Raw genomic sequence first — 17,248 nt, forward strand, 5'->3', positions numbered from 1 at the left:
GTTTAGGTGATATGAGTTTAAATGGGCATTGCATGCTTTTTATTTTTCTTCAGTTTTTCTTGCAGACAAGAATGAATGGTTGAGGGATGGGTATAAATCAGGGCCATCCAAAAATTCTAAGGGCCAGGTGGCCACACCATTGCGGTCTGAAAGTTGCATGGCTGCACAAAGCAAGCCATTGGCCACTGGGTCATGCAGACATTTCCCTGACTCCTGCTGCACTGCAGGCCTCCACAGGTACCTGCTCCTCTTGCTATACTTTTCAGGTGCCATTCCCTCCCCTCCCATAGCAACACATGCCCTCACAGGCACCCCACTACACTTTTATGTCATATGAATGCAACATCCCTCTCCCACGCAGCCCCAGCTTAGTCCCCACGTAGGCATGTTGGCTTGGACTCGCCCTCAGATCCTTATGCTGCACTGCTCTAACCCTTGGGGTGAGGACAGGAAGTGGCAGCTGGAGGAGGGAGGGAAAGCCCAGAGATTCCACCTACTGTTGCATCTAGAGCAGGGGTGAGCAAAATGCAGTGCAGGGACAAGATGTGGCCTGCCAGGCCATTCTATCCAGCCCATGGGGCCCCTAAAAAATTTAGAAAATTAATATTTATCTGCCCCTGGGTGGCTATCATGCGGCCCTTGATGGGTTGCCAAAACTCAGTAAGCGGTCGTCAGCCCAAAATAATTGCCCGCCCCTGATCTAGAAGATGGAGAGGGACATCTAGATGGCAGCCTGGTAGAAATTGGGGGTAGCATGGGGTGGGCCACAACTTAACCTTTTGTGGGCTGAATGCAGTTAGTTGGACAGCCCTGGTATAGATAATCCTAATCCTATACAGATGCAAACACGCTCAACAGAATTTTTAACAAAAATCTAGTAACCTTGGCCATTTTCTTTTTAAAGATAGAATTAAAGGAAAAGATTTAATGAATTTCTGTTGTAACAAACAACTGTGTTATGATTCTAAGCTGGTATTTGAAATATGAGTGCCTCAACTGCGGGTGGTGAATAGGGGAAACTCCCATTGACCTAGAATGGCCTCCTCATTTCCTTCAAACTTAATGCAAAGTCAGGAGAACTGTTATGTTCCATTAACTACCCTGAAGTATATAGAATTATCCATTGACATTGTCACAGCTCTAAAGGTCAGGCTAAAATGTCAAAAGAACTATTACTATTTTACTGTGATATCATTTGTGACAGTTAAAATGCCATAGAAAATAGTTGCTGACCTATATAAAACTATGCTATAGCTCAAGTGATGGACCCCGCTACAATAAAAATTTGCACCCAAGTAGGGGTGGAAAAAACAGACTGGCTGGTGTAAGAGAGAGCCCAAACTTAGTATAGTCCCATGTAGCCCAGGTTCTGAAACATACTGGAACCTCTAAGGATAATGAGAAGAAAGTCTGATAATCTCTAGCACCACCAAAAAACTCATTTATATTTTCTACTAAAACCATGTGCCCTGTAGCTGTGGCACCCTGACTGTTAGATTCCAGTGGTAGTCCATTTGAAAGATATGCATATTTTGATATGTTGGGTGATCTAGTATTCTCCCTTGCCCTGAATTCATTCAGCTTGCACCCAGCTTACAGGACTGCCAAGGATTTTATGGAGAGTTGAACCAAATTAGTTCAACAACTATATCCACACTTCTTGCTTATTTCAAACATCCAGAAATTTTGGGCAATATACATATATGTTGAATCTTTAAAGCAAGAATGGTAAGTTCATTCAAAATTTTGACCAAGGTTGGATTCCTGTTGTAGCTCTAAATTTACAAACTCTAAACTCAAAGAATCCCGAAACAGGAAAGCCAGATTTTTCAGCAGCTATATAGCATTGTTTTTTTATTTAATAGAATAATGTGACAGGCTTATGGCCACAGGGCAGCCATGATGACCCCTGGTGGCTTTGCAGCTCCTGCCCAGCTCAGACTCTAATGTTGTTCTCCCTAGATTACTCTCCCACTACATCCTGTTCTTATTAAGGTCAATTAAGGTAGTCTTAGTCCTAACAATTTTCCACTGGAACTCTCCTGAGCCCCTACTAGCTTCAGTCCATCCCTCGGGCCTGATAGGTCTCCCTTAGCTTGACTATGCTCCTGTAGCCTTAAGGGCAAATTGAATGGCTCCTTTCCTCCCCTACATCATGCCCCAAGTCTGCAGGTGTTATCACTACAATATTCGGTTCACACACTTGGCCCCTTTTGGCCCTTTTGGGGCTCCCAGACCCCTGGTCTGACTTGCAGCCCCCCTCTCTCTCTCTCTAGGCTCCCAGACCCCTAGTCTGGCTCACAGCCCCTCTCAGACTCCTGGACTCTCGTCTAGTCCTTGCCCTGTCCCAGAGCCTGTGGACACTCTGATCTGACTGTCTGTCAGTCCCTAACTCTTGAACCTCCAGGTTCCACACTCATGTACTCAGCCTATCTTTGGACCTTCTTGGGTATCGCTGTCTCTCATCCCTGCTTGTCCCTGGATGATCTGATCATGCTTCCAGCCCTGTCTGGGCCTGGGGCTCATGGATCCTCAGGTCCCTACTCTCTAGGCCCTTGAACCCCTGGCTGACCCCCCTCTCTCAGCCTGTGCTGGCCTACTGGCCCTCTAAGTAAGCCTTGCCTGCCAGTGCAGGGCTCCAGGCTGAACAGCTAGGACAACTTAATAAAGAATGTTAAGCCTTCTCTAGGCCTAACATAAAACAGGGCTACCTGCCCATATAACTAAGCCCTTCTCTGCTCCAGTACCTACCCTTGTTCCCTGTATTACAGAGTTCCTCATTCAGAGCCACTGCCAGGGCTCCTCACTCCATAGCTACCAAGGCAAGACTAACTGATCAGTGCAAACTCTTTGCTTATATAGCTCAAGCCTGAGCCCTCTTCCAGTCAGCTGAGACCCTCATTAGCAGGGATCCTGGTTTTCTCTGATTTAAAAAAAAATCCCCGATGTTCAGTTACAAAAACGTAACCCCAAATCCACATTTTTCCATGATTTAAATGAAACATCACTAATCGATAGAGATATATAGTGATGTTTCATTTTAATCATGGAAAAATGTGGTTTGGGCTTACATTTTTTTAACTGAAAATTGGGGATTTTTTTTTTTTTAATCAGAGGAGACCCTGCTCATTAGCTCCCCTTGGCCACCTCCAAGCAGCCTCTCAGGCTGCTTGCTCCCTTAAAGGAGCAGGCACATACCAGTGCCCTGCTACAAACACCTTAACTAGTATTTTGTTCATGGTATTCAAGAGCTGCCTTACAGGAGACAGCCGGTGCATCAACATGAGATGTTTACTGCACAATTGACTGATTAGTAAATGTCACATGTCTACAGGAGATTAATTAACAGGTTGACTGCTCAGGCCCTCTGCCTGCGGGGACTGCTTCAACCTAGCTCAATGTGCTGTGCGTCCATGAAGATGCACACCTGGGAGCAATAAACTCTGGAGCAATAAGCTCCAGAGTTTATACATGTACATTAATGCACACATATAGACATGCCCAGTGTGGTTTATTTGAAAGGCACTGCACTGGGGGTAACATGGCTTGTTATTGATTTACGATATGACTTTGTGCAAATACTTTGACCTTTGTTTCTCAGATTCACTATATGCAAGTAGAAATTAGGATTACTTTACTGTGCTCCAACATTGTAAACTGTGTAGATGAAAAGCTCTGTATGTTCCTAGTATTCTTGTTACTATTATGTGTGTGTATGGAAACTTTGCAGCCATAGATGACCATGAGGAAAGCTACATGCAGAAACTCCTAGCACAGTTCTCCACTTTAGCTGGAATAATCTTTGAGTTGTTTCTACCAAAAGGTATGTTTGTTGTCCTGCTACCAGTGCCATCTGGAAAGAGGTTTCTGCAAAGAAAATGTACCAGTGCTATGTAGCTAGGATGAAAAGTGGTGACTCATCATTCAAGATAAGCACTGTGCTGATTATAACTGCCAAATACTGAGTCATCAGTTTTCTCCCTGTTAAGTATTCACTGTTTCCCTCACTGTTCTAAAAGCAGATGGTGTTGAGAAGGAAAGAGGTGATGTAGTTAATAATTGCTGGATTTGAGTGGCAAACCCTTCCAGCCAGGGATTACCTCCAGAAAGCAGGCTTTTGTGGGTTTTTTATCACAGCATAACATTGTTGGATGTAGATGTAGGTTTTCAGATTTGAAGAGGGCAGGGTGTCATCCTACCATTTGGAAGGAGTGAAGCTGTATGCCAGGGCCTCATGATCTGCTTAAACTCCTTGCTAAAAGTCTGTGAGAACAAGCAGAATCAGAGTTGTATAAAAAATTTGCCCTGAATGATTTGCACAACTTTTCAGGTGTCGCTGAAAACATTGCAACAACCACTGTAGGTAATGCTTTAGATGCCACTGGTATATGGAAGTGAATGATTAAAACATAAATTACAGTGTAGGACAACAAAGGTTTTCAGGGCAAGTACTGGTAATCTGTGTAAATATACAGTAAATAACAGTTACTAAACGATGGGTTCTTGCCTAATTAAATTGCAACTAAAAAAAAAAAGATTGAATTCACAAAACAGAAAAAAACTAGCTAACTTGTATGGAAGAATTTCTAGCTATTTAGGTGGCTGGATGAGATGACCTCTTGAGGTCCCTTCCAGCCCTACTTCTCTATGATATGTGTGATTTATGGTTTTCTGTCATGTACAGTGTGGGATCCTTTCCTTGTAGAGTTCATACTTTGCCTGGAGTAAAGCTAGATCACAGAGCCTTTCCAGTGTTTTCCCCTTGCAAAATGACTCGCAGAAGTTACTGAGTGGGAAGATGTTTGGCTAAATTTTATATTTAAATATTTTGATGGGTTTTCTTTACAGACTTTACTTTTTTGCCATGCGATAGACAGCTCTTCAGGCAACCCATAAATATATTCCTGTAATTTTTTTAAAATACCATAAAGAGCTGGTGTTATTTTCAAAGGACCATATTTTGCCTTCAATTATTTTTGTTCAACACCCATTGAAATCAGTTGCATTTAGGCACCAGTAACTGAAAACAGAATATGACCTACAATATGAATGTAATGTATTACACTAGGAACTACTATTTAGAAATTGCATCTTGACTTGACAGCCTTTTCATTTAAATTTGACTCAACAACCTTCTCATTTAAACTCAAACCTACATACCTGGATTGTTTACCATGTCCATGCTTCTCATAGAAATAACAACACCAAGGCTGTTTTTCTGGTGCCAGCATCCTACGCCCCAAATTCTGTTGGGCTACAATGTGAGTTCTATAATTTAAGGAAAATCCTTTAAGGATAAGAAGTTAAAATATACCTAAAATAAAAATTAAAAATGAACCACATCCTTCCTAAGGAGATGAAAGGGAAAAAAAGAAAGCTTCATGTGACAGATGTTATTCTCATCTCTGAATGGGGTCTCAAGCAATGCAATAATGGTTGCTAAATAAAACCCCCGAATAGAATAGAATATTTGTCAAGTTATTTCACAGATGTACGCAGTGGAATAGGCAGGCCAGAGCTGTTCATTTTCCAGTTATTAAAGTGTATCTGTCATTAATACAAACAGGATGCGGCTCCACGTTCAGTAATGCACCTTAGGTACTACACATGTAGTTTAGTACTAGCTTAATGAACTACTAACTAAATGCATTGTAACTAGAGTTACTGCACAGTAGCGCCGCAACACAGTTTTTTCATGATGTGTACTGTACATTCTCCTAAGAACACTCTACAGTATGCTATTAGTATGGTATTTAACTGCCACACTACTCCACAGTGTTACTAGGCTAATGTGCAGTAAGTCTGTCATGTAGACGTGCCCACAGTTTACCTTATTCCACCTCAGCAAAGTTGTTTTTTTTAAATGAAGTTAAACAAATATACATCCATTATGTTGGTCACTTTAAAGCTTTCTGCTGAGCATAAACTAAACTATTTCACTAGTTTGGGTTTATAAATATTATTAATACCTGCTATTCTCCAATTTGCCCTAAAGGAACTAATATTCTTATTTTGAAAAGCAAGTTAAAGCATTCATGACATGTTTTAACTCTAATACTTTGTAAAGGGTTCTAAATAGTGTCTTTTAAATATTGCTTTCCTTCTTTTGGATTTTAATCTTTTAGTTTAAGGCTAAGTACAGATGCTGAGTTGATTCAATCTTTGCAAGTTAGTTTAAGCTGCATAGATTGAACTGTAAACAAGTGAACAGACATTTGCTTTTGACTCTGGAAATACCTGCAGTGGCCCAGGCCAGAAGCCAGGGAGTGTTAGAGCATGCTTCCCTACTCAGCTGGAACAGGCAGCTTGGGCTAAGGTTGCCCACCCACACTGCGGGGGAGGGGAGTGGCTTGTGGGGGAGGTGCAAAGCATCATGGGATCCTGGGAGACTATGAGTGAACTTGAATCTGGAGGGGATCTAGGACAGAAGCTCCATCATCCAATTTAACCTAAATTGGTTAAGTCTGATACTACATCCATCCATATTTATCTTAAATCAGTTTTGGCCATTTTGAAAGCAATTTATGTGCACTGAACTTCTGTTGTGTTACAGATTTGAACTGGTTTCTGATTATTTACACTGATTTATGTGTAATTTCTGTCCCTAGCCAATATGATTGCACTGTCCATTTTCTACATCCCTTCCCCTCTTTATCCTTTTACTACAGATGTATTTTGGTCCATTTTCCTACCCTAATTCAAAGACTAATCCAGATACAAGAAGAAAGCAGACAGAAGTTGCATCCATCTAATTACAGTTCCTGTTTTTCTCCCTTTTCATTTTTCACTCTTGTTGTTATTTATGAGTTAGATTCCCTGATAGAGGTTAGACACAAGCAAAGATGATCTTGTTTGTGTGGCTAGGTTAGATCAAGTCTTTCTGGTGTGGCCTCAGTTTGCATCATCTATGTCTTTATCATTGCCAAATGAGTTCACTTCAATGTCCTTGTGCATAATTCTACACTTAAATCCATTTGGAGGTTCATGCAGAATATGACAGGAAACTTGATAAATGAAATCTCTCCCTGCAGCACATCTGACATTAACATGTGGTGATTTGTGCTGGCTACTTATCAATGTCCTGGTTCAATTTAGGCTGTTTTTATGTTGACCCATAGGGCACATCCACACATGCAGGCACATGCACTTACAGCACCTCAAATAGAAGCAGTGCAAATTTGAGCCGGGGCTTTTTGCCATAGTGCACATGCCCAGACATGTACTTTGGTGTGATGCAAGTTGCGCCACTAGAGGCAAAATAACCCTGCCTGAGTCCTCCTGGATCTGCAGCCAGGGGGAGCTAGATCCTGGGGCCAGCACCCGTGCTGGCCCCAGCAGTGTAGAAAGCTGCCCTGTACTGGCCTCATCTGTACAAAAAGCTGCCCTGGCAAGTAGCTCAAGACTACTCACTTTCAGGATCTTCTGGGGCCCAGCCAATTGGTCCCTGGGGACACTGCCCCTTGTGCCAGCTGGACTGCTGAAGCAGCCGTGAGAGTTCCTTTGGGGCTGCTGCCTAGCTGTGACCTGCTGCCACCTGTGACAGCATGTGGTCCCAAGGCTGCACACCTGCCAGACCCAGATGGAGACTGCACAGCCAGTAGAGACATGTACACCTATGGGCCAGCTATAAGTGGGCTGTGGCTGCAGAGTTCACCTTTGTGCAGCACTACTGCCATTTGTGCCCCTGCCTGGCCATCTGGGCAGCTATTGCCCGGAAGATGTTCCCAGTGTGGTGGCCTACTTTGAACTGTCAAATCATATCCTCCTGGCCCCAATTGGCCAGGAGGTCAGCCACCTCCAGTTGAATCCAAGATGCCAGCTCTAAGCAGGCTTCTCTGCCTGGGACCTTCCACTTGCCTCCACAGAAGGAATTCTAGTGTTCTCTATTTGAAAACTGAAAAATCCCTGATAAAAAAAAAAATCACTCTGTAAAATACCTCAAGTCACACTGTAAAATACCCGAAAATCCATGTTCCTCCACAATTAAAATAAAAGACCACTATAAAGAGAGAGAGAGAGACAGCAATCTGTTGGGCAATGTTTTATTGATATATCTACAGTGTTAAAGCAATTTGGAACCCTGCCAGTATCTCCATCATCATAATAAAATGAATTCTAAATATCTATATGTTTTCCTGTTTGCCTTTGGTTTTCTTACCATAGAGCAGTTAAAGCTCCCCCTGACTCCTTCACTAACCAGGATGTGGGGACAGCTACTCCTGCAGCCATGGCTCCTGCCAGCAAATTTAATCCTATCTGGCAGCTGGGCATGCAGGGTGTGTGCTGGGGAATGTGGGGGTTTGCAGAAGGAGGTTAGGAAGAGGGGTGAGGGGATGTGGGTGAATGTGGAGGGATGTGGGGGGATGTGGTACACATAGGTGGATTGTGGGGAGACTGTGGGGGGGGGGGGCTGCTCAGGATGGGTGGGTCCCCTGCCCGCAGGGCACAGCCCCCCTGCACAGCTGACAGACTGCCCCCCCATAGGCGCTACAGCCCCTCAAACATGGGCTTCAGCCCCCCCAACAGGGCCCACATAGCCCCTGCAGGGCTTTTCCTGATCATTATATTATTTGGCTTGTACAGTATTATATATTTTGTCCGCTGGCTCCTGATGTGGTATGTTATTCAGTTTATCAACTAATACAAGATTATGTTAACTAGAAAGATGCTCTGAAGACTAACAGCAGCATTCTGACTGTGTAGCCATCAGATAATATAACATTTCTTTTTTTCTAATTATCACTTTTTTATTCAGTAAGGTATTTTTGTCTCTGAGTAAACAATACTAAATTCCAGCAACATCATAGATATCATTTCATGACATTTTGAACAGGTGAGCAGAGATTTTAGCCCCATTCCATTTGCACAAATCTTTATATTTTGAGAAATATAAATGCAGAGTTTAAACCAATAAGATCTTTTAGTCAGACACATATATGTAAGCTGTTAAATTACCTCCAGTTACCCATTTGTTGAGCCAAAAATGTGTTTAACATTTTCCAGAGCAAGCATCCATGCTTGATTTAAAGACATTAATGGGTAGAGAATCCACCACTTCCTTTACTTTGTCCCTGTGATTAAGCATGCCCACTGTTAAAAATGTATGCCTTCTTATGAATTCGAATTTGTCTGGATTCAGCAACCATAGGTTCTTGTTATATCTTTCTCCAGTAGATTAAAGAGCTCTTTAATCACTACTATTTTCTCTCCATGAGGGTACTTTCACACACTAATCAATCCACTGCTCAATCTCTTTTTTGATAAGTGAAACCCATTGAATGAGCTTTTTAAGGCTCCCAATATATGGCATTTTCTCTTCCCTTTGTGTAATTCTTGTGAGTCTTTTCTGTACCCTCTCCAATTTTTCAGTGTCCTTTATAAATTATACATATCAGAACTGTATGGGGTATTCTAGAGACAGTTTCACCAATTCAGCACATCGAGGTAAAACGGTCTCAAAAGTTATGCTTGCTACTCCTGTCTTATACATCAAAGAATCCCATTAATTCTTTTTGCCACATACAAATACACCATTTGGTTTAATCTTGGCATATGTCCAGGACAAGTATCACAGGCATTGGCTCCTCAGGGAATTGCAGGTCAGAATTATGACCCATTGTTTGAGGACAGCGAGTTAGCTCTTTGGAAAGGACTGTTATATTGTTCTGCTTTTAGGTCAACCTTTTTTCCTCCCTCAGAAAGAGCACTAAAATTTACAGTCAACATATATGCAAGGTCAGCCTATATTCAGAACAACATGGCATTATGATGCAGATTAGGTTATTCTGCCTAGCAGCTGAAAGGACTCCAAAAGCTGATCCTTAAGGCAGCCGTATACAGTCACAAATGAAATAAGATGATACTCACTCAAAGTAGGTCTTTGCTGGGCCAAGCCTTGGCCAATCAGGCTGGGTCAGGATGTCTGCACAAAGGGACATAGCCCAACTGCTCCTGCATATGGTAGTCACAGACAAGCGTGGAGGCTGTATGGTATGATGGGGCTGGCCTTGGTACTGAGCCTCCAGGGTTGCTGCTCAGTGGTAGACTGCTAGGTGCTAGTCTGGCACTGTTGTGTCATGCTAGCCTGGTGCATGCTGGTGAATGAGTGGACAGCAAGCAAGTCCAGCTAGTGGCAGGGCAGGGATAGCTAGAGGTGGAGGAGAGCCCACCCAGATCTGACAGTGGAGAAGCCCCCACAGGAACAGAAGCAATGCAGTGGAGAGGGGAAGCACATTTGGGAGAAGGAGGCTTTCACTCCCAAAGGCAGGTGAGCCTGCAGGCCAGGCTGAATTCATTCTGCCAACACTGAGAGAAAACACAGCCTCCATGCACACATTTTCCTTTTTTACCATCAATGCCCTCATCTCGGTAGCGCTGCCCTTTGCTACAATTAGCTTTTGGACTACAGACTTTCTCTCAAACTTTTAAACTTTGCAGCAGAAGGCGTGAGAGAGAACTCTAAAGGGCCTGTTCCCCCTTTGTCAACAAACTCATCTGAATACCCCATACACAACTGCTCAGGCTTTGTGGTCTGATGCATTCATTGCCAGTCTTTGATTTCCCTTCTTTTTAGGGTTTTCAGATAGGTTTTGATCAGTTTTAAGTTTTAATTTCTTCATTCTGCAACAATTTCCTCAAAACTGTACATCTTGGAGGTTGGGCAATCCAAACCAGGGCTGTGAGGCAAAACCTGACTGTCTGAGAGGCTCAAACTAATGTATTGTCATGTAATTTTAAGTTGAAGGCACTATGGTGAGCCTTGGGTACACTTATTGGTGATACAGGAGATCCTGTTTAAACACATAGTGTTTTTAGTGCATTTAAACCTTTGGTTCTTTCCTTAGTTATTTCACTGTCTGATAGGATTTCATGAGAACTGTAGCAGTTCAAGGTCTTTTTCTGTAGTTATCTTGTTAGAGTTGGGGGAAAAAACTTTATTTTCCCCCTCTAAAACTGAACCTAAAACTACGTGGTCAACTTGTAATTGAAACTGTGTAGAATCCTGAATAATCTCTCATATCATACACAACGTTTCAAGCAGGAGGCATATTGATCTCAACATGACCTTAGAGATATCATTCCAAAAAGAGCACTCATGAACTTAGAGATATCACTATATTTGTGGACATTTTGATGCGTAACTAGTATAGCAGGCTTTGCATTTTTTTTGTGTGGAACATATGTGTTTTGTAAGCATTGCAAAGTGAACTCAGAGAAACAGTCAGAGGAATACTGGCTTCATTTCATACAGCCATTCCTTTGGAATGCAATGGAGATGTGATTTCAGACGTCATGTGCTGAGTGTATAATTGATATTTCAGCGATAAACCATGTTGTATGTATAGATGCATGTAACATGTATAGATTATATAATATCTAGATATTATATAATATCTAGATATTACATAATATATGTAGATATTATCCATATACCTATATAGATATAATATATTTATATTAATACTCTGTGTGTGTGTATATATATTTGTGTGTATGTATGTATGCGTACACACATACGGTTCTGTACTGTCAGTCCTTTCAAGAAAGGTAAGCTGATAACTAAGCACAAGTTTAGTTTTGTATATCAAATTTGTCATTTCTTCTAAAATGGTTGATATTTTAAGGTTTATCTATCTTTCAAAGTACATTCAGGCCAGCCTTTCCAGTCATAGATGCCTGAAGTCAGACTTGTTAGAAATATCAGTCAAAACTCTTCATTTCCTGCTGTTCATGTGAATAAATAATCTGACAATTCATCTTAAGCGTTCTCATATTTAATAAACTTTTTGACAGTATCAGGCTGCACCTGTTTATCAGCCATCATATCTTGTAGAAGATTTCACCCTTTATTAAGGTGTATGAAGTAGTTTCTAGCCTATTTGTCTGGTCATTTGAAAATCCATTTCTGGTATAGGGAAACCATTGGTGGCATTGATCTGAAGTACTTAGCGCATAGCACACATAGCAAAGGCATTGCAGGGCCATATATTCACTTTGCTGGTCCTCAGCTATAGTAATAGCCCCTGGGCAGCTACACAAGAACAACTTTTTATACACCTCCTCGCTAAAACACATGCAGGCATGCACCCCCATCCCCTATTCTCTTGCCTCTAACACAGCTCATATAGTGTGGGGAATCTTACTTTTAGTATACATAAAAGGAGAAAAGTAAATGATAAAAACAACTCACTTTTACTTGCAGGAAAATGCAGTGAGCAAAATGGGCCACTATTCAAAGAAGATGTATTTCTATCAGTTCTATCCTATAACTTAGTACAGCACTGAATTTAGCTAGCTCTGTGAAGTCCAGATAATGACCTTTCAAAATACATATTAACTTATTTCACATTTAAAAAATAGCAACCTTTTAAACCTTAGCCAGTAAAATACAACCTTACTCTCCTGTGTGAGAGAGTCATTTTGTAAAAAGGAAGGAAGAAAAAAAAATGATAAAACCTACCATCACATTCTAGTATAATAGAATAATAAAGCTCTCAATCTTACCCCATGTAGAAACTAGGTTAGTTATTAGTTGACTATACATTACAGTCAGGCTGCAAAAATCATAAGCTGCCAAAATACTAAGTTTGAAATTAAACAATATTCTTCATAAACCCACATCACTCATGTAAAAGGAGAATGTCCTAATCATCAAACTGTAGACTGCTCTGGCCTTAAGGGTACTCTAAATACCCCCTTTTAGAAACTATTCTACTTAGAAGAAGATAGTTTAAGGTTCACTGCGCCAGGTAGAAGATGACCAGGGCAGAACAAGACTGGAAGACTTCCCTTGAAAGAGGGGAGAAAAAGGTTAATATAATTTACTAGGAGAAGGACAGTATGAAAGAACATTATAAATGGGTACAAAAAAATGAAGATGAAGTGGTACCCTCATTTTTCTTTTTCTCATAAGAGAATAATGAAGTGGTATTCAAGGAAACTGGATGGCAGCAGAACTAATGCTAATAAAAATAGTTTTATTTGTAGTATGCTGCATTAAACTATGAAACAAACTGCTACAACTTATTGAGGCCACAATCTCAGCAGAATGCAAGCAGGTAGACATTCATATGAATGGAAGCTTCACCATAGTTAAGATTTTTTTAAAATCTCAAAGTAGAGTTAGACTCTTCCTCACTTAGGGCATAATTCAGTCTCAGATTAATAGCATGAGGAAAAAAGCTTTCTTTATAGTAGATTATTCCATAATTGTCCATTTTGTAGTTACTTCCACCTTAATTGGAGACATCTCTCAGCAACAGAAGTTATGGGCACTAATCTTTTCTGAAAAGGCATTTTCAGAAAATTGTGCATCCTTAAATTGTGATTGCATAGGAAATAATGCAAAAAGTCCTCATAGGTGAGTGACATTTAATAAACTTGCTCCCGTGCAAGGAAATACATACAATACACCAGACAAACGATCTAAACAATGAGAAATATACAGTGGAAGGGTGTTAGAATGGCCATGTGCATTAGTGGAAAGCAATTCTCATTCATATTGCCACCACGCTGGGAGAAATCTGCAGAGTATGGGATAGTAATTAGCTTTGCTTGAATTGAATAGAACCTGTACTGTGGTTGTAACACCTGTATCCCATTGGGAGCATATTTGCAGGTGGATGTGAAGCATGTTACAGACAAGTTAGGAGCAAAATATGGTGAGCATGTAGAAATTTTTTAAGACAGGAGCTTATAGGCATGAATTGAATGTGCCCCTACCCCATGTGGCAGCAGACAGAAGTCATAGCCATGCCAGTTCACACATTTTTTCCCCCTCACAAACAATCTTATTCTGCTTTGGTAGAACATAAAGAGCTTGATTTATTAAAGCTTATTCATGAGACAGCAAACCATTTGTAAAACAGCTGCAATTCACAGCTTTTGCTTTTATTACATTAGATTTTCAAGGCTATAACATGCAATTATGTATATATTAAAACTAAAGATATCCTTCTTAACTCAATGAAAAAAAATCCTAAGGATTTAATTTGTAATATATTCAAACTTGCCGGTAGTAATTAGCACTGTAAAGTAATTCAGGCTTGGGAACACATGTCAGTACAAAGAATAGGAGTATCAGTATCTCAGGGGAACCAGAGATTTGAGCCTGTCTAGTCACTGAAGTAGTTGGTGTGCTTGTCCTAATTTTTTGTCACTAATCACAATAAAAATAATAATAGAAATATATTATGCATTGCTCAGTTTGAAGCCTCAAAATATGCAAAAGGACCAGATAAGCTTACCAGGTTTTAGGCTTCTTAGACATGTTATAATGGTGCCATGGGATCTTGTCCCCAGTGCAAATAACCACTCACGTGTGCATAGCAGGAGGTGCAGTTTTGGGGTTAGGGATCAGATCCAAATTTTACCATTACTATTTGCCAGTGCAGAGGGAACCCAGGATCTTAATCGTAGCCTCCCTCTGCAGTGGCAAATAGGGCTGGGCAGATAATTAGGTGATTGTCTGCTCTGGTCCTGCTCTGGTCTCAAAGCACCCCCTCTGAGGTCGTGGGACTGACAGTCACTGAATTGTCAGCTGTGGCCCTAAGAGTTGAACCAGCCCTGGTGCAGTTTGGGCTTGGGCTGACAATTAGCTGATTGTAGGCCCTTAGCAAACAGTCCCAGATCTGGTTTACGTGGAGATGTCTAAGCAGACAATCAGCTGATTGTCAAAATCCCACACCAGGCAACTCTGGGAGCACATTTGTGTTTAGTTGTGAAGCGTAAAGCCCCTCTTGGGGCTCCTCTTGCTGGGAGATTTGGCTCTCCTACACCCAGCAGTCCAGCCAGGCTGGTGGGGTTTAAGGTACTTGTAGGAGACCTGCCCTTTCCAGCCTCCACCCAGAACCAACAATCAGTTGATTGTCATTCTGGGACCATTCCAGACTCTGGTGTGGCCTTAGTCCATGGACCAACAAGCAATTGGCTGTTGGCTCCTGCCATATTAAATTTAAGGCACCATACAAATCTGCCATAAAAATATTCTCCATTGTATGTGTAACATTTTTATAGCTCTTTTCCTATTTATGGCAATTTAAATTGGGTGCAAGTGTAGCACCCTGCTCATTTATGCTACAATTGACATTCTAATTACCACATGTAATGAACATGTAATTAATTACCAAATGTAATTAGTAATTAATGGGGGCCTTTTCTCAGGTCAGATGAGCAAAGCATTAGCATTACCGAAGAGATCAATGCATGCATTTAGAATTTTGATGATCCTTAAACACTAAGAATCAGATGTTGAAATGGTCTAGTAGCTCAAATTAAGCTTTATTGTGTGCTTAAATAGCAATTTTGTTTTGTTTAATATCTATCTGTAAATTTTTAGACATTATATAAGCATGGAATACAATACAATTTTTCTGTGACCTGCTGCATGAATGACCCTGCTAGATATTTTGGTAAGGCTGTAGAAAATGATCAATATGATGAAGTATCAGAAGTGGGGAAGATTTAGACGTAAAACCTTTCCCAGAAGAATGTCAATTCAGGTAAACCAAAACATGGTAATAATAGGCATGACATTCATTCACTGATTTGTTTCAATCAAAAAGCAGAAAACAAAAACAGAAACAACCCCCCTCATAATGTTTCATGTTCTTTAAATAAATTTTGTTTTGTGTTTCAAAATAGTTCTTGATATCCAAATTTTCTTCAGTTGTGTAAAGTTTTAAAGTGTTCACAATGTGAATACAGCTTTTCAGCTTAATAGAAAGATAATTTATTTTAGGACCCAAAATGAATTTTTATTATTTTTGCAGCACTTCAGGTGAACTGAAAAAAATAGTTTTTTTGCCTATCAATACTTAGCAGCAATTTCAGATATTATCACGGGGGACATAAAAAAACTGTTTATTATTTGAGCAAATGTACTTCACAGAATGGACCCAGAGAAACATTTTATATACCTGATAACTTTGTATATCTTTTCTGTTCATGTATATTGGCGTGATGTTGAAAGTTCTTTAGCAAAGTTGAAATTAATGTTAGGACATGATTTATTTTGGTGCTTGCCATAGGGTTAAGATAGGTTTAGGAAATATTCAGAAGTTACTGAGTCACTGCTGAACTTCTTTGAAAGTGATGTTTCTAACTCTAATTTATTCCTCTGAACTAAATTCACATTGATGTCATTAGTGACTAACATTGTGGTCATGTTTGCTCTACACTATTCTGTTCTAAAGAAAACAAATACATTTTAGTCAAAATTAAGGTCCCAGAGTATTTTCTTCTAAATTGTAACAGACCTTGTACTATAAATAGATATTTTAAAACTTTTATATTTTGACTGATTTTATTTTAGTTGCTGAGTTGTTTATTGTAGCTGTCATTGAAAATACTTAGAAGCTAATATATATTCTCTTTGCGGTCATGAATAGCAAACATGGCATTTGCATGTAACCTAAATAAAATTATCATTATGTAGAAACAGGCTCTATTTTTCTAATAGAAAATTATTTAAAAGCACTGTTGATTTGATTTTTGTTCTAGTCTATTGAGTTTGTCTTCAAAAGGAAAAAAGGAAAATGGTTCAGCAAGAAGGTCATGGAACAATAAACTGATGAATTCTATTTCTGTCTCTGACACTATGGTCTCTCAAGAACGTCCACTTAAGTACTGCAATACCTAAAACACCTACATAAATAGGAGGTGAGAGATACAGATTTAATCTGTCCAGGTGAGGTGGGCCTGTAATCCAAGCCTCCCACTTCCTTCTGTTGCTAAGCCCATGAACAAAAGCTGGTCAGAAGCAGTAGCATCACCATTGTCCTATATTCAACTGCACGTGTGCTGTCAGCACCAAACACTTGTGCAATGTGGTCTATCCCTCTCTAAGGAATCAAGGACTTAGGTGTATGATGACTGCAAGACATTTGGGTAAAAACAGAGCCCCAGAAGCCTCAGAAAGGCAAATGGGTCTGGGTTGTTTTTGTTAGGGTTACCATATTTCCAATTTCAAAAAAGAGGACACCCATGGGAGGAAGGGGTGGGGGTATATGATTTTGGTGGCTAGTGTCCCTGCTCCTCATTCCCAAAATACAGCCCCCCTCAGCCCTGCTACTGCCCCTCATTCCTGACCCACAGTACCCTGCCCCCAAGACCATGCTGGTGCCCCTCACTCCCAACTCACAGCCCCCCTTTCCTTGCTGATACCCCTCCTGACCCACAGCCTCCTGCCCTCCCAGCTCTGCTACCCACACAGCTCCCTGCTGCCCCCAAAAAATGGTCCCCCACCCCC

General features: G+C 40.7%; 1 protein-coding gene across 4 annotated transcripts in view; it reads left to right on the forward strand.

Annotated features, from left to right (window-relative positions):
* KLF12 (Kruppel like factor 12) overlaps positions 1-17,248 on the forward strand; it is a 368,523-nt gene that overhangs the window by 197,894 nt on the left and 153,381 nt on the right. The window contains exon 1 of one of the 4 annotated variants that reach the window (XM_019529800.1): positions 12,742-12,810. The exons of the other annotated variants lie outside the window; for them this stretch is intronic. Within the exon in view, the coding sequence (XP_019385345.1) occupies positions 12,757-12,810 (54 nt within the window). The 5' untranslated portion in view covers positions 12,742-12,756. Of the gene's footprint in view, positions 1-12,741; positions 12,811-17,248 lie in introns of those variants that run through there. 4 annotated transcript variants of the gene reach the window in all.

Source organism: Crocodylus porosus, unplaced genomic scaffold (assembly GCF_001723895.1).
Source record: "Crocodylus porosus isolate Cpor-Errol unplaced genomic scaffold, CroPor_comp1, whole genome shotgun sequence".
NCBI lineage: Eukaryota > Metazoa > Chordata > Crocodylia > Crocodylidae > Crocodylus > Crocodylus porosus.